General features: G+C 43.9%; 1 protein-coding gene across 20 annotated transcripts in view; it reads left to right on the top strand.

Annotated features, from left to right (window-relative positions):
- ANK3 (ankyrin 3) overlaps positions 1-18,401 on the top strand; it is a 129,753-nt gene that overhangs the window by 82,800 nt on the left and 28,552 nt on the right. For 18 of the 20 annotated variants that reach the window (XM_048505111.1, XM_048505109.1, XM_048505107.1 and 15 more), the window contains 3 exons: positions 1,555-1,617; positions 3,108-3,189; positions 10,295-17,998. In XM_048505111.1, coding sequence (XP_048361068.1) covers positions 1,555-1,617; positions 3,108-3,189; positions 10,295-17,998 — 7,849 coding nt within the window. The remainder of the gene's footprint in view (positions 1-1,554; positions 1,618-3,107; positions 3,190-10,294; positions 17,999-18,401) is intronic. The other 2 variants (XM_048505100.1, XM_048505098.1) reach the window with 1 other exon arrangement.

Raw genomic sequence — 18,401 nt, 5'->3', positions numbered from 1 at the left:
TTGGATTGAAGTTTTCCAACTGCCCGGAGAGAAAAATTCTCGCTCCTTTAATAAAAAATTTTGTGTTATTTATGGCTGTTTGTGCCCCATCTCCACGCATTAAGCCTATATTGAGGAGGCAGAATCTTTTTTCTCCAAGCCTATTGACAAGCCTAGTTGGATTCTCATGTGCTCTTTTGCATGCACGGGGAGTGCTTTCTGCACACCAAAAAGCTATCTTAGAGTAGAGTTTTGCAGACAAAAGGTGAAACTGAATCCACCTTGCAGAAGCTCTTGCAGAAGCATGAGAATTACTTGGAACCTGCATCTTATAGCACCGCACAAACTGTTGTACAAACATTTCCATAAGTTCATATGGACGAAAGCCAGCAGCTATTTTTATTTATGTAATTCTTTTATATCCCACCTTTCTTCACAATGGAAATTCAAAGTGGCTTGCATCATTCTCCTCTCTTCCATTTTGTCCTCACAACAACCCTGTGAGGTAGGTTAGGCTGAGAGAGTGCAGCTGTCCTAAGGCCCCCCAGCGAACTTCCATGGCATGAGTGGGGATTCAAACCTGGGTCTCCCAGATGCTAGTCCCACATTCTTAATCATGACACCACAACTGGTTCTCCCTTTTGCTGTGAAATTTCAACAGGGATTAACAATGCAAGTTGTTACCAGATAGCAATTGCTTTCTAATCTGCATCTCTGCATTTGTGCCTATTAAAGAACAAAGAAACCCTTCCATGCCTTTTTTTTTGTTCTGTCCTTTATGTATTCACTTTAACGTAGGTGTACCTTGTGATTTGTGTGCTTTCATGGCAATTTGGGGAGAAGTTTGGGGAGAAGTATTTCGCCTCAGATGTAGCTTTATTGATGTTCTGCGTGTGTAACTGTAGCCTTGTTTGCGGGCGCTCTGATTTGTAAACAAAAGCGATTGGTCGGATGTTCATGTTGCGACATGGTTGAGATGGATAAACTCAGGAACATTCTCACTAGGATCCCACAGAGCTGAAAAATGTCCCTGTCAGATACTAGCTAAGATATGACATCTGGTAAAGTACTATGGTAGTGAAGCCGGTTTTGGTGTTACACTTTACTGACTTAACATCTGTGTCTTCAAAACATGAGTCAGTGTCACTTAAGAATGGATATATACATGTCTACTTCATGACCAGGTACCCTGTTCAAAGTTTGATTCAACCCAGGGTTTTACCTAGAATGAGATCAGGATGGGCATTATGTCCCCCCAGCTCTTCCTCACTGCCTTCATCTCTACTAGAAGATAACGTCAACAGAAGAAATCCTGACTTGCTTGAGCACAAAATATCTCTGATCCTTTCATACAGAACTTGCTGTGCCCAGTTAGGGTGACCCACATTCAAATTATCACAGAACTCCCGTAATTTGCTTTCTACTTTCTGTTTATGAGGGGAGAAAGGGAGGGCTGGGCTAGGTACCCTCACAGCCCATTTATAACATCAACCTAGGTCAACTTCTGAGGGAAAGTAGCATCTGATTAGGTGCTAAAGAACATCTTATAACTTGCCATTTTCCTTCCTCCCCAAGCATACATGTGTAATGAAACAGACACCTTTCTATCCATTCTTCAATGACAACGTGGATCTTAAGGTACAAATTTTAAATACGGGCCAGTTGAGTGCAACCCCAGAACCTGTCGCGACGAGCTGAGGGATTTTTGAGGGGATATTTGAACTTGGTTGGGAAGGTGGAATGACTGAGAGAAAATTAAAACTTATTTTGGGTTGGACTGTAACGTAAATCCAGATTAGAGGTAAATGCATTGTTTGGCTTCAAGCCATCCAGTCTCTCAGGCTAGCCTACAAAACCAAGGAACAGCTAGATTCAAATTCAGTAGCACCTTCGGGACTGAAAGATTTTCAGGGGATAAGCTTTTAAGAACCAAAAATCCCTTCATCCAATGTATCAGGTAACTTCATTAGAGCTTTGAATCTCAAAAGCTTGCTATTCTCTGAGGTGGACTCAAATCTAACTGTTCTGCTGCAAACCAACATGGCTGCCCCACTGAAACACATTGAGGAACCACATGTTAGCACTGTCCCTGTTCCCCATTCAATTTTCTAGATAGATCCATAGCCCATTTTACTTTCTATGGGTACTGTTCAAGATATAGGTCTAAGGCAGGGGTAGGGAACCTGCGGCTCTCCAGATGTTCAGGAACTACAATTACATATTTGCTTTCAGCATGGCCAAGTGGCCATGTAGAAAAGCGATAGTATGGTCCTAATTTTATCTGGAAAAGCTTACAAATTCTAAATAATGAAGGGGAAGATGGGTCGTTTCTTCTTTTTATTGTGAATGAATAGCTTGAATAATTCTTTCTGCTAGGGGTGTGCATACAGATATTTTGGACCAAAAACTGTGTCTAAGGCAGGGGTAGGGAACCTGCGGCTCTCCAGATGTTCAGGAACTACAATTCCCATCAGCCCCTTTCAGCATGGCCAATTGGCCATGCTGAAAACTGTGAGTGGACCCTAATTTATCTGAAACCTGGGGTCCCAGTCTAAGTGAAGGGGAAGATGGGTCGTTTCTTCTTTTTATTGTGAATGAATAGCTTGAATAATTCTTTCTGCTAGGGGTGTGCATACAGATATTTTGGACCAAAAACTGTGTCTAAGGCAGGGGTAGGGAACCTGCGGCTCTCCAGATGTTCAGGAACTACAATTCCCATCAGCCCCTTTCAGCATAGCCAACTGGCCATGCTGAAGAAACTGATAGTGAATTCCTAATTTTATCAGGACCCTAGTCCTAAGGTGTGAAAGGGAGGTAGATTTCTTCTTTTTATTGTGAATGAATAGCTTGAATAATTCTTTCTGCTAGGGGTGTGCATACAGATATTTTGGACCAAAAACTGTGTCCAAAATTCCCTGTTTAATTTCCAACCAGATATTTCCAACCAAAAGTACACAGGAAATGTTGGATACTGTTTCAGATCCAAAGTACCTGATAGTACACTCCTACTTTGAACACTGCTGTGAACAATGTTTGGTAAAATGCATGAATGAAATAGAATAAAACCACGTGCTGTCGTTGGTAACCGTGCTTCTGAAGGTACCAAAAAGAAGTCTGTTTTATTACAGGCCGAGAAAACGGACCACCGACAGAACTTTGTCTCCCTTGCTTTACGTAAGCGCTACAGCTATCTGACCGAGCCTGGAATGAGTGAGTTTCTTAACAAATTTACTAATACCGTGAATCGGGTTTTTTCACAAGAAGAGACATTTTTTCTATAAATGTTGTATTTTGGTGTCATTTGAGAAAAGTCCTGGTGGGCTAGGTGAAGTTCTCCAATTATCCATGACCTCCTCTGAGCACAGAAAACTTGGGAAATTCAGGCAGAGGAAACTACATGCCCTCCACAGAATAAAAGGATGATTAGTGTAGAATCTGTCGCCTCTCTTTACATAGCAAAAAAAAGACGGGCTATTCTGCTACACTTTAAAAAAAACAAAACAAGGTAGTTAAATCAAACTGTTGCAGTGCTTCACACAGGAGAGGATCATGTTGGCAGGCAAAACACTAAGGCTCATTCCGCACATGCAGAATAATGCACTTTCAAACTGCTTTCAGTGCTCTTTGAAGCCTCCTGTGTGGAATTGCAAAATCCACTTGCAAACAGTTGTGAAAGTGGTTTGAAAATGCATTATTTTGCGTGTGCGGAAGGGGCCATAGATTACAAGAGTGAAAGTGGAAGGGAACTGCATGCATGTATATATGACTGTTACTTCCATTTCAGTTTCTATAACATCGTTTCTTACGGCCAGACATGCAATTCTGCCAGATGTGCCATCTTTTAAAAGTTTTTATTCAACTTTAATTTGAAACATTTTCACATACGAAGTCAGCTCATCTGTTACTTTTAAGGGGGTGGGTCATCTTTTTCATTCGCAGGAGGCATTCGTTCTGTGAACAGCGTATCATTGTAGCTATACTGTGTCTCACAGAAAGAAAGGACCTCATTGTTGAATTACTCCACAGCCACTTCCTGGATCTTCTATGTATTAAAAGCAGGTGTTAGCCATCTTAGGGGACCAGAAAGAAATGATGAAATTGGAAGATCTGAGTTTTGGAAAACTGATGAGTGGAAAAGAATCCCTAGGAGGCCCCAAGCAGAATGTAGTTAAAATTGCTGTGATAGCAGTGGCGAAGCCACCAGGGGATGGGGGGGTGCGCAACGCACCAGACGCACCATTTCTAGTCACGTGGGGGGGTGGAAAAATTCCCCTCCCCCCACGCCCCCCCATGTCGCCCCCCCTGCAACGCACCACCTCACTTACTTTTAGGAATGGAGCAGGCCGTAAGCCTGCCTGCGTTGCCTGGGCTTAGTGGGAAATACATTTCCCAGGGGCTACTGGGAAATGTAGTTCCCACCAGGCCCAGGTAACGCAGGCAGGCTTCTGGCCTTCTTCTCTGGCCTTCTCCTTTCCTAAAAGTAAGTGGGGTGGGGGTGCGAGGGGGGCTGCGGGGGGGGGGTGCAAAAGCCAGAGTGTGCACCAGGCGCACTCTAGTCTAGCTACGCCTCTGTGTGATAGCCCAAGGATTCCAGAGATGCAGACGTTTTGACCCACAGATGCCATTTTGGAAAAATCAGGCAGTCTGAATTTCAAAGTCAATTAGTGGGGAGAATCCTCAGGGGCCTCTGAGCAGCATGCAATTAAAACCACTGTGATAGGCCAAGGGATTCCAGAGGTACAGGTGGTTTCATCCGTGGCAGCCATTGTAATATTGGGATTCTTTTTCTACAGTGGAAGTGCACTGCTTTCACTTCCTCCAAACAACACAGAATTGCATTTTTATCTTTTGGTGGGGCAGAGCACAGCAGCTCAGAGATTTTTCCTATCCACATGCACACAGCAATTTGCACAATATCATGGGCTCTCCAACGTGCACTGCAGATCACCAAAGCGGCTCAGCTCAAAGTTTCTTAGCTCTGGCGGAGTCCTCACGGGCCTAAAACAGCGCCCTTGAAACAATATTTTTGCTGTTCCAGGGGCGCTGTTCACACGGCTGCTGCCTCTGCATCGAGGCAGCGCTGTGCTCCCCCCCCCCTTCCCCACTGGGGTGGAAATGCTGTTTTCCTGGGAAACAGCGTTTCCCAACCTGTGCCATACAAATGGCACCGGGTTGGAGGCGCCGCCTCCATTTTCTTTTCCCTCACTTACCTTCTCTCCCTGCAGAGCTCCGCAGGGACAGGGAGGCACGCCCACGCTTCCCTTCGACCCCCGGGGGTCAGCAGGCAGCATGGGCATGCCTCCCTGTCTCTGCAGAGCTCCACAGCAAGAGAAGGTAAGTGTGGGGAAAGAAAATGGAGGCGTCTCACCTCCACTTGCCCCGGCCACTCTGAGCCCACTCACACCTCAGCATGCAAACAGCCCCAGGGTTCCACCGGCCTTGTATATGCCGGTGGGAAGCCACTGTAGGGGCAGGTGCGGAATCCGCCTCTGTGAGCTGCTGTTGCATCTGCTATGTTGTTCATATTATAGGCAGGGGAGGTCTGAGAGAAGGGGAAAGCAATCTTCAGCGTGGAGACTTGAGCACAGGACTAATTCTTACAATTGCAGAGCAACATGAGTGGTTTTTTGCAGCGGTAATTTTTCTGCTGCTCTGATAACACAGAACTCAAGTGGATGCCATTGAAAGGCCTGATTCAGCGGCTAATGACAGTCCATTTATTCAGGAGCTCTTCTAAGCCTTAACAAATTGGGAAATCCCCAGCAAATTGTCACTGACAGAGGCGTAACTGCCTGAAATGGTGCCCAGGGCAAGCACAGTGGCTCGCCTTGCCCCAGGCGCCACTTGGGCAGATCACATGGAGGGCATGGCCAGGCTGTCCCACTCCCTCACAATTGCATCCCACCCCCAAAGTGGAGTTTGGGGGCAGGAGCACAGTTGAATGCTGAACCAGCTAGTGTTTATCTGGACTCGCCCTGTCCGAACTCCACATGGAGTTCAGGACCAGGACGGGCCTGTTCAATGCTGGACTTGGCTTGGCCTGGCTTGGTCCAGCTTCATACTGGCTCTGCCCCCAAGCTCCACCTCTGGTCAAGGTATTTATTTCAAAGTTTAAACAATACTCAGAAATATTCACGTGGGAGTGGAAGGGGAAAAGTAGTGATCCTCCTGTAGATACCAAAAGTATGTTAATGGACTGTTTCCTGACTCCTAATCTAGTTAAGGTAAATATTTAACACTTTCTGGAAAGTTCATAGTTTAGCTGCTGGCTGGATTAGTTGCCTCATTGGACATAGCACTTCAATAGCATTTATATTTACAAAATATATTGAGTTGTTATCTTCTCCAAAGACGTTAGCATTATTGTGGGTTTTCCGGGCTGTGTGGCCATGGTCCAGTAGATCTACCAGACCATGGACACCCAGCCCGGAAAACCCACAACAACCAGTTGAATCCGGCCATGAAATCCTCCAACAATACATTTAGCATTATTGATTTTTCACTTTTGAAACTGAGATGACCCTTGCCAGTTGACCCTGACGTGGATGCTCCAAGCTGGCCCAGTCTCATCAGATCTCAAAAGCTAAGCAGGGTTGGCCCTAGTTAGCACTTGGATGGGAGACCACCAAGCAAGTCTGGTGTGGCTACGCAGAGACAGGCAGTGATAAACCACCTCTGAATGTATCGTTGCCTTGAAAACCCCATGAGGGGTTGCAAGAAATTGTGGCCTATTGACTGCCCATTCACAAGGTAATCAGCTCATTCTGACCAGTTGGCGGTCATTTGTTGAAAGGCCAGGGACACTCAACACCCAGAGAAACTTCAGAGGATCAAGCTAATTTGATAACTGCAAACAGCATGTAAAAACATGATCCTGAGAAATCCCCCCATGTCCACAAACCATGGAAATTTATTTGTAAGAATGGCTGTTCATATGCAGATGGTTTCAGGACAGTGTTGTAACTCAGGATGCAAAGAACAATTTGGGCTGATGCATGATGTTTCCAGCACAGTCTTGTACACTTCTTCTTCTTCTTCTTCTTCTTCTTCTTCTTCTTCTTCTTCTTCTTCTTCTTCTTCTTCTTCTTCTTCTTCTTCTTCTTCTTCTTCTTCTCCTTCTCCTTCTCCTTCTCTTCCTTCTTCTTCTCCTTCTCCTTCTCCTTCTCCTTCTCTTCCTTCTTCTTCTTCTTCTTCTTCTTCTTCTTCTTCTCCTTCTTCTCCTTCTCCTTCTCCTCCTTCTCCTTCTCTTCCTTCTCCTTCTCCTTCTCCTTCTCCTTCTCTTCCTTCTTCTTCTTCTTCTTCTTCTCCTTCTTCTTCTCCTTCTTCTTCTCCTTCTCCTTCTCCTTCTCCTCCTTCTCCTTCTCTTCTTCTCCTTCTCCTTCTTCTTCTTCTTCTCCTTCTCCTTCTCCTTCTCCTTCTCCTTCTCCTTCTCCTTCTCTTCCTTCTTCTTCTTCTTCTTCTTCTTCTCCTTCTCCTTCTTCTCCTTCTCCTTCTTCTTCTCCTCCTTCTCCTTCTCTTCTTCTCCTTCTCCTTCTCCTTCTCCTTCTTCTTCTCCTTCTTCTTCTTCTTCTTCTTCTTCTTCTCTTCCCTCTCCTCCTCCTCCTCCTCCTTGCTTTAAACACCTGACAACAACATTATGCTATATCACAAAGAGCTTTCGAAACACTCTTCAGTTCAAAAGCATTTTTCCATAAAGGGGTGGGGGAAAGTTCCAAGCAGAATACGCCACCTTGAGCATGTAGAGCTACTTCCACCTTGTGCATGTAGAGCTACTTCCCATGGCTCTTTGAAATTTGGCCATAATAATGTTTTTCTTTTCAAAGTAACTCTTATGACAAAGCAAAGAAACCACATACTAAATATGGGATGGGAAAAGGGATCTTGTAGAAATACTTCCTCTTAGGTAAAAACTTAGAGGCTGTTCCTATGGTTCACTAGCTATAGTGTTGCCACTCTCCTGTGGATTCATCCCACACCTCTTTCATACTGTTGGAGGGTCACATGGAAGAAGCCAGTGATGCATTTACACCTCTTGGGATCATTCCTCCCATCCGAAGCAGGAAGTAATGACATCCGCCCTCCCCATGTGACCTCGTGAAGCCAACAGAGCAATTGGGGATGGCATATCATTTAGTATTAAAAAAAACCCAAAACCAAATCCCTGAGTTTCTCACTCGCCCAGGCTTGAATATCACTTCATTTTATTTTTGCATATTTCTTGATCTTGCAAAAGTTGAAATAATAGGACATGGGAGCTAACATTCTTTTTTTGCAGTGCAGGAAGTATCCATCTCAGGCATTAATTTTTTCCATTGATATATTCATCCAGCATGTTTATAATTATAATAATAATAATTGTCCTTTGTACGCTGAACAACTCTTAGAAAGGTTGTATGTTCGCATTACTTTATTAGGATAATACAAGTTGTACATTGATTCTTTCACAGTGAATTATTGGTCGCCTAAAAACGGACCAAACTGGTTTGAAATATTATCAACATAACTTCAAACAAAGGTGTGGAGAGAAGGTATTTTAGTTCCAGTTATAACTTCCAAGTGAAGAGCTTGTGCCTTCAATTATTATTTTTTTGGTTTGGTTTTTTTGGTTTTAGTTTGTTTTTAGTTTTTTTATCATTTAATCATTCATCATGAAGGAACTCTGCCTGGTTCAATCAGTAGAGTGGTAGCCGTCAATTCCCCTCCACCTTCTATGCTCTTCAGAGAACGTGTGACTCATTCACACTATTTCTTTCTCCTTTGAAAACAATGAAAGAAATGGTGTTAATGCAGCTCTCTGTGATCAGCAGTTGGTCGGTGGTAGGGCCAGACTCGTATAATCTTTGAGGCATGTAGTGGAGAAGAGGGGCAACCCACCAATTCCATCTTGTGAGGGCCACCACTAATATCATACAAACTGGGGCTCTGAATGCCATTCCTGTATTGAGAAATATTGATGTGGTCATGTTATGGCTAACATAACATGACGGCTCCAGCCAGCAGCTTCAAACTATACCAGTCCCCCACGATCTGAGGAGCCTGTGAAAACTGGACACTTTGAGAATACCCACAATTTGCAGATTTGTCCTTGCCAGGTTGCCAGTGTGTTCGACATTGTTACCTTTTGAGTTCGCCAAAATTGAATAGGGCTTTCTTTGAATTGCTACGCAAACTGTCCTCAAAAGGTACCAAGACACTTCATCTTGTAGAAAAAGTGTGCTCTTCTTCTAAAATGCCTCCTGTGGAAAGATTTTTTTGGAACATTTTGCAGTATTCTGCGTAGTTCACCATGCAAACTGTTTTTATTCCATGTGCTTGTTCTGACATGACAAACTGTGCATGAAGAAAGTTTTTCAAAAGTTTTGGTTGCTTTGCTTGCTCACGTTTCCCCATTAATTGTATTTCTCATTTTTTTTATGTATGACAAATGCTTCTTAAAGTCATTTCATGTGAATTTTTTTGTTTTAAGTTTGACCAAGGAAAAACCGCATGAAAAAGACAATAAATGCAAAACAGATTCCTTATTCTTTTTTAAAAAAAAATCCTCAAGTCAGAAAAAGTTCTTGCTCTTATTGGCTTTGTGAGAGTGAAGCATATCTGAAATGTGCATGGGAGAGAGAGATTTGGACTTTTTTCCCCATTGCTTCACAGTTTGCACATCTATTGCCTGTCACTTTAAAGGTATTTTGGGTGCTGCATGAAATAGTTTTGAGTGGTTTTTTAAACAGACTTTAGCGACTCAATATCATTGGCACAAGTTTTCTACTGTTTTGTGAAGGTTGTAACTATACAGAGTATGAACCGTTCTGCTAAAAAATAGGATAGAAATTTCCCAGCAAACAATTTCAAGTAATTGCACAAATCAAAGATAACAGGCAAAAAAAGATGGATCGGAGATTAAAATTTCAAATTTAGCACATCAGAAAGTCAATAGGAAGTAAGAGAAGAATTTTTGATTGCAGCTATTACTTTGGACCACAATGGACTCCTTCTTAGTGTTTTCTGTTCTTTACTTTGTTTGCAGACTTGGTTGCCTTGAGCTTTTTTTCTGTCTTTCATTTCATGTTGCCTTTTTTCTTTCTTTCCTTCTCCATTTCGGATCATCCATAATTATGTGGCTCATTCCTATTTTTTCCCCCCTTTATGTCTAGCTGTTAATTTTTACCTACTTCATCCTAACTCATACAAACAGTTGTACTTGCTTTTTTGTAATATTACAACGTTTACTGACCGATTTTTCTTCTCTGGTCTCTCTGTTTTTCCAATCACTTTTGTTGATTTTTTACGTTTGGTTTTCCTTTTGGTTTAACAATTTAAGAAACAGTTGAACGAAGTGCAGGAGCCGCAAGACCCTTACCTGCTACCTATTCATACAAGCCATTCTTTCCCGCGAGACCATATCAGTCATGGACCACAGCACCAATCACAGTGCCTGGGCAAACCAAGTCAGGCTTCACTTCTTTATCAAGCTCTTCCTCTAACACTCCAACAGCTTCCCCATTAAAATCAATATGGTCTGTTTCTTCTGCTTCGCCAATAAAATCCACACTAGGAGCCTCCACTACATCTTCGGTTAAATCTGTTAGTGATGTAGCTTCTCCAATTAGATCGTTCCGGACAATGGCCTCGCCGATAAAAACAGTGATCTCCCCGTCTCCGTATAACATCCAAGTCTCTTCCGGTTCCTTCATCAGAGCTCCCGCAGTAACGGAAACCACTAGTTTGAAAGGGCTGGCATCCAATTCTGCTTTCCCCTCTCGGACATCTCCAGTGACTACAGCTGGGTCTCTTTTGGAGAGATCATCCATTACCATGACGCCTCCAGCATCTCCCAAATCGAACATTAACATGTACTCTTCAAGTTTGCCATTTAAATCAATCATCACATCAGCATCACCGCTTTTATCCTCACCTTTAAAATCAGTGGTGTCTCCTGCTAAGTCAGCAGTTGATGCTGCTTCATCCTCTAAGGTCACGATGGCTTCATCCCTCTCATCCCCTGCGAAACACATAGTTGGGCATACAGAGATAGCCATGGTTAATGGGTCCATGTCACCTTTGAAATATCCGTCCCCTGCCAGTTTAATCAATGGATCCAAAACCTCGGCCACATTCCAAGACAAGATCACTGCGGCAGCCAGCTCTGCAAGTTGTGCTGCTGTCACAGCCGCCGATACAGTCGAGAAAATGTTTCCGACCACTACCGCCATGCCATTTTCTCCACTCAGGTCGCTTGTGTCTTCGAGTCCGTCCGCCTTTCAGTCAATAAGAACTTCTTCTACAGGGGCACTATACACATCTCTTGGGTCAATATCAGCAACTACCTCGTCAGTTACGTCATCAACAATCACAGTGCCAGTATATTCTGTAGTCAATGTTTTGTCTGAACCAGCACTGAAGAAGCTCCCAGAGTCATCTTCCCTTACAAAATCAGCAGCTGCGTTGTTATCGCCTGTTAAAACATTGACTACAGAGACACGCACACAGCCTCACTTTAACCGAAACCTGTCTCCTATAAAATCGTCCTTGTTTTTAGCACCCTCTGCTCTTAAGTTGTCCGCACCATCTTCTTTATCCTCTAGTCAGGAGATTTTAAAAGATGTGGCTGAGATGAAGGAGGACCTAATAAGAATGACAGCAATATTGCAGACAGATGTAATGGAGGACAAGGCATTCCAGCCAGAACTAACAAAAGTGGGTAGAATAGATGATGAAGAACCTTTTAAAATTGTTGAGAAAGTAAAAGAGGACTTAGTCAAAGTTAGTGAGATACTGAAAAAAGATGTGTGTTTAGAAAAAGGATCTGCCAAGCTATCAAAAAATGATAAAGGACACGCATCTGAGGAGGAATGGGTAGAGTTCAGTACAGATGAGATTGATGAAGCGAGACGGCAGCCCATGATATATCCTCCTATAACTATTCCTGAAAAAATGCAAATTAAAGCAAAGGCCGTATCTGAAAAGGATTATAACTTGACCAAAGTAATTGATTATTTGACCAATGACATTGGGAGTAGTTCACTGGCCAGCTTAAAGTACAAATTCGAAGAGGGGAAACGAGAAGGAGAGGAGAGACAAAAACGAGTTTTAAAACCAGCCACAGAACATAAGCTAAAAATGCCTCCAGCCTCCATGAGGCCGTCCACGTCAGAGAAAGAGTTGTGCAAAATTGCGGATTCCTATTTTGGAACTGACACCATTTTAGAGTCTCCAGACGACTTTTCCCAACATGACCAAGACAAAAGCCCATTGTCTGACAGCGGCTTTGAAACAAGAAGTGAGAAAACACCTTCAGCCCCACAAAGTGCCGAGAGCACAGGGCCAAAGCCTCTTTTCCACGATGTGCCCATCCCGCCTGTCATTACAGAGACGAGAACGGAGGTTGTTCATGTTATCCACAGCTATGAACCCTCTTCAGAAGAGATTCCCGAATCACAAGCAGAAGAGCCACCATTGACAAAAGTGGAACCGACTCTTATGGAGCTAGAACCCAGGTCAAGCGGTGCATCTATCAAAGAAAAAATGAAAGCATTTCAAATGAAAGCTAACTCCGAAGATGATGACCACAAGTGTGCGCTCGGCAAAGGTGTCCGTGTGAAAGAAGAGACTCATATTACCACCACGACTAGAATGGTCTACCATAAGTCTCCGTGTCCTGAGAACTCTTCGGAAAGAATTGAGGAAACAATGTCTGTTCATGATATAATGAAAGCTTTTCAGTCAGGACGTGATCCTTCCAAAGAACTCGCAGGTCTGTTTGAACATAAGTCTTCAGTAACACCAGACGTTAGCAAGTCAACTGAAATTTCACCACAACATGCAGAGAAGGACAGCAAAAAGAAACCCAAACTGGAGCGTATAATAGAGGTCCATATCGAAAAAGGTAATGAGGCTGAGCCTACTGAAGTCATTATTAGAGAAACAAAAAAACATCCAGAGAAAGAAATGTATGTTTATCAGAAAGACTTACCCCGGGGTGATTTGGAAAAGCATGATTCTCTGCCTTGTTCCGATGAACAAGGTCAGCAAGAAGAAGAAGAGCTTACGGCCGAAGAGTCGCTTCCTTCCTATCTGGAATCTTCTAGAGTAAATACTCCTGTGTCTCAGGAAGAAGACAGTCGTCCTAGTTCTGCCCAACTTATGTCTGATGACTCGTACAAAACACTGAAGCTTTTGAGTCAGCACTCAGTAGAGTATCATGATGACGAGTTGTCAGAACTAAGAGGGGAGTCATACAGGTTTGCTGAGAAAATGCTTCTCTCAGAAAAGCTAGATGTGTCTCACTCTGATACTGAGGAATCAGTTACTGACCATGTTCTACCCCTTAGCTCAGACTTGCAGGGGCCTGATAAGCGATTCAGAGACAAAGTAGCTGCAGCCCCCCCAAAAGAAATCCTCACCAAAATCTCTAAAGATATGTCAGAAAATGGTGTAGGTAAAATGTCCAAAGATGATCATTATGATAAAGTGACAGTGTTACATTATACCGGAGATGTTAGTAGCCCCAAGCAAGCCATGTGGATGCGGTTTACTGAGAACAGATTAGATAGAGGTAGAGAAAAGTTGATGTATGAAGACAGGGTGGACAGGACTGTTAAGGAGGCAGAAGAGAAGCTGACGGAAGTCTCGCAGTTCTTCCGGGACAAAACAGAAAAACTGAACGACGAACTCCAATCACCAGAGAAAAAGCAACAGAAAAGAAACGGGAAAGGGATTCACTCAGGCCATAGTTCAGCTAGCAGCAGCCCTGAGAAAGTGACCACGACTGGCCTGCCACGTTCAAAGGACGACTGGAGTAAAGGAGGACCATACAGCCCTGACAGGAAGTGCTTCCCGAAAACTGATGAAAGAAGAGCCGCTAGTTTGCCCAGCAGCCCTGAGAGAAGGGCTCTTACGCAGCACGTTGAAGACTGCAAGCCGTCGGTGGAGCACAGAGGAATGGCTCAGAAGAGTAAAGCCCCTGAGTCTTCAGCAACGGGCTTTCAACTGAAGCAATCCAAACTCAGTTCTATTAGGCTGAAATTTGAACAGAGTATAGGCTCTAAGAGTAAGGAACTGTCGCAAGATGATAAAAAGCAGGACGCTCACTCTAAAATCCCCGTGAAAAAATTACAGGACAGCAAGCTCCCAGTATACCAGTTTTATGCCCGGGAAAAGCACGCGAAAGAGGTAGACCTCGCTGATGGAAACCTAACGCTGCAGAGAGACGCTTCTGCTGTCAAGTTAAAAGATGGCGTCCCGAGTAAAGGGAAAGCTATCGAAGATGCTGCTGCTTCAGACACGCTGAAACACAGAACTGAAACACCAAGTAAAAATGTGACAGATGGTTTGACGGATCAGAAGGCGAAAGGTCTGGCGTACAGTTTGAGCTCAGACGCTACGCTGTCAAAAGGGAGCTGGGATAAAAAGATCTACAGAACATGGGAAAGCTCTGGAACGTCAAGTCCTAAAGCGCAGAAAGAAAAACTTTCCCATGTTCTCATTCAAGATGTGGTGAAAGAAAATCACATTGCCCACCCTGAGCCTAAAGACATGGGCAAAGCTGGTGAATTTATCACTGTGACAGAGCGTGAGCACAGAGTGTCGACGAGCGGATCACGTTCAAAGGAGGTGAAGGAAGTGACTGTTAAATCTCCCTCCAAAAAAGTCCTGTATAGAGAATTTCTGGTCAGAGAAGGGGAATGCCCCGGTGAAGTGATGGAGAAAACTCCCAAGAAAAAGGAACTGTTCACTGCATCCCACATCCCAGTCAGGATTTCAGAAGAAAAAAGAATGTTATCAGTTAACATTCCTGAGGGCATCCACGAGAAGCCGAAAGACACAGTCCGTGAACTGCCAGCTAAAGTGTCCCAAGCCAGTATAGTTAAGGAAAGAAATGTGAGGCCGCCTGATTATGCAGAGCAAAATAGAAATAGGCAAGCAGAATTCGGTAAGGTGAGCAGTAAGCAACATGGTTGCGTCGAGTTAAGTCCTCCTGTGGAGGATGCAGAGCTATCTCCTAGTAAATCACCTGATTCGTTAGAAATTAGCCCAGGAAAAGAGTCTTCCGCAAGGGGCTTTGACTCAAATCACTGTGGTAATTTGGGGAAATCCACCCCCTTAGCAGTTACGACTGAGGACACGAAAGGGATAAAAACGTTACCCGTTTATGTCAGTTTTGTTCAAGTAGGGAGGCAGTATGAAAAGGAAATGCAGCAAGGAACTATTAAAAAAATTGTAAGCCAGGAGTGTAAGACCGTGCAAGAGACAAGGGGAGGCTATTATACCACCAGGCAGCAAAAACAGCTTCCTTCTCCACAGGGTAGTCCAGAAGATGACACATTAGAGCAGGTGTCCTTTATAGATAGCTCTGGGAAAAGCCCATTAACCCCTGAAACGCCTAGCTCGGAAGAAGTCAGCTATGAGTTTACCTCTAAAACGCCTGACTCGCTAATAGCTTTTATACCGGGCCAACCCAGTCCTATCCCCGAAGTTTCCGAAGAGTCAGAGGAGGAAGCAGAGGCTAAACCAGCCTCTGTAAAACAGGTCATTGTAGAGACACCCAAAATTGGCAATAACCTAGATAGAGATTCTAATAAAAGGCCAAAGGGGAACAGGGTTGCCTACATCGAATTCCCGCCTCCTCCTCCATTAGATGCCGATCAAATCGAATCAGACAAGCAGCGCCACTCTTCCGAGAGTGAGATGGAGATGATAGAGGTGAACCTGCAAGATGAGCATGACAAGTGTCAGCTGGCTGAGCCAGTCATAAGGGTACAGCCACCTTCTCCTGTTCTGCCAGGAGAAGATGTCAGTGACTCCAGTGACGATGAATCCTTGTATCAGCCCGTTCCGATTAAAAGGTACATGTTTAAATTAAGTGACGCTGAAGAGGACCGGAAGGAAGCCTTGAAGCGTAGATCATTGGAGAAGAAGGAGTCTGGGAAGACCAGTGAATTCGATCTCGGCATTGATTCCGCCCAGAACGATAATGCGCAAAACGGGAACAATGACCAGTCTGTGACTGAGTGTTCCATTGCCACCACTGCAGAATTCTCCCATGATACAGACGCGACTGAAATTGACTCTCTCGATGGCTATGATCTCCAAGATGAAGATGATGGCTTAACCGAGAGTGATCCTAAGCTCGCAGGTCCCGCAGTAGAAACCAAAAAAGACATGTGGGCTACGGAAGGTATCTTGAAACAGACTGATCGGTCTTTTAGCCAAAGTAAGCTGGAAGTTATTGAGGAAGAAGGGAAAATTGGTACTGAAGAAAGCAAACCTTTGTTGAAGTGCCCGACTTCTGAAAAAACTGCAGATAAGACTGAGCAGAAGTCAGGTGCCCAGTTTTTTACTTTGGAAGGCAGACACCCTGACAGGACTGTGTTTCCTGACTCTTATTTCAGTTACAAAGTAGATGAAGAGTTTGCAACACCCTTTAAGACAGTAGCTACTAAAAGTCTAGATTTTGACCCTTGGTCCAGTAACCGTGGGGATGATGAAGTGTTTGAGTCTAAATCAAGGGATGATGAGGCTAAGCCTTTTGGCCTGGGAGTAGAAGATAGATCTCAAGCGACCACGCCCGATACAACTCCAGCCAGAACGCCAACAGATGAAAGTACTCCAACTAGTGAGCCCAACCCCTTCCCATTTCATGAAGGGAAGATGTTTGAGATGACTCGCAGTGGCGCAATTGACATGAGCAAGAGGGATTTTGTTGAAGAGAGACTCCAATTTTTTCAGATTGGTGAGCATACTTCTGAAGGGAAGTCAGGGGACAAGGGGGAAGGGGATAAAAATAAAATCACTGCCATCACACAACCACACTCAGGGGACAAAATGGTAGAAAAAACTCTAGAGGGAGACGTAGAAACACCAGCAATTGAACATAAGCTCATCACCCAGGCCGGTGGAGATTTTACAGAAGCAACACCGGATAGTAGCTCACTGGAAAAACCATCAACAGCTGTTAATGCTTCTAAAGTTGATCCCAAATTGCGGACACCTATTAAAATGGGGATTTCTGCCTCTACCATGACGCTGAAGAAAGATGGCTCTGGAGAAGTGACAGATAAGATAGAATCTATGACATCAGGTGTTCAGGGGTTAGAGTGTGAACCTGTAGCAGAGGTTACCAGTCCAGCTACGCTTAGCCAGACAAACAGTAGGGAAACAGAAAAGCATGATTTCCAAAAAGATAATTTTAATAACAACAACAATTTGGATCCACCCACTACACCCACCAATAGTGTTACCTGTAAAGTAGTGCTAAATGAACATTTTGAATCCAAGCATCCCACACAAAAATCTAACCAAACAAAAAACACGTCAGGAAACGGTAAAGGTGCAACACAAGGACATTGTAAGCAAAAAATACACGGAGGACAGCAGAAGTCATCAGAGCCGCTAGGGAATAGAGCAAGATCAAAACTTCCCGTAAAGGCTACCTCAGCAAAAGAAGCCATCCCACAGACCAGTAGCCAGGCTGGCAAAGTGCCTAGAGTCAGACAGGAGAGTAAAGTTGACAAAAGGAAACAGAACAGTTCTTCTGCACATGTAGAAGTGAGGTCTAAGATTCCTGTTAAAAATACACAAAGGCATAGTTTAGCTGTAGCTAGAAAGACACCCACACCTCAAAACCAAGAGCAGCTAGAGAGAAGCAAAGTCAAACCACTTCCTTCCAAATTACCATTAAAGGTAAGATCTGCCACCATGACAACCACGACAGTTAGAGTGAAGCAAAGCCAGCTTAGGGAGGTATGTAAACATTCTATTGAATATTTTAAGGGAATTAGTGGTGAGGCTTTAAAGCTGGTGGATCGTCTGTCCAACGAAGAGAAGCAGATGCAGACAGAGGTGTCCGAGGACGAAGAAGAAGAAGAAGACAGTACCTCCAGAAACACGTCCTTGTCTGAAGCCACTCAAGTTTTCCTGCCTTCCATTACCTCGAAGCCCGCTAGAGATATGAGAACAGAGGCAGCATCTTTAAAATCAAAGATTGAAAAAGCCGACAGTGAGAGGAGGAGGAGTGAGAGGACTGGTGAGAATGAAGGGAGTCAGGTTTCTGGAGCTCTCTTGGCTCACCTCGTGGAGATCCAGCCTAGTTTGTAAAACTTTCAACTTGTTGATCCTAGTGCATGAACTGTTGTGACTGCTTGTGAAGTGACTTCCCGTAGTTCTCATTCTGTCATTTGTCATCTGTACGTGCTGTCTTCTACTCTTCTTTCTTCGTTTTAAACGACGCCTATATTTCTTAGAAACAGCTAGTGAAGCATGCTTTGAAAACGTTCATGTCATTATTCAGGTCTTAGAAGATTTATTTTGTGACAGCCAAAGTCTCATTTTGTCAAAATAGAGGGGGGGAGGGAACAGATTTTTTTTTTAAAAAAAATAACCCCCTTTTAAGTACTGGTGGGATCTTTTCCTCCCCTCCCCCTCCACCA

This window comes from Sphaerodactylus townsendi, linkage group LG08 (genome assembly GCF_021028975.2).
Source record: "Sphaerodactylus townsendi isolate TG3544 linkage group LG08, MPM_Stown_v2.3, whole genome shotgun sequence".
Classification (NCBI taxonomy): Eukaryota; Metazoa; Chordata; class Lepidosauria; order Squamata; family Sphaerodactylidae; genus Sphaerodactylus; species Sphaerodactylus townsendi.
This window is presented reverse-complemented; position numbering and strand designations above follow the sequence as displayed.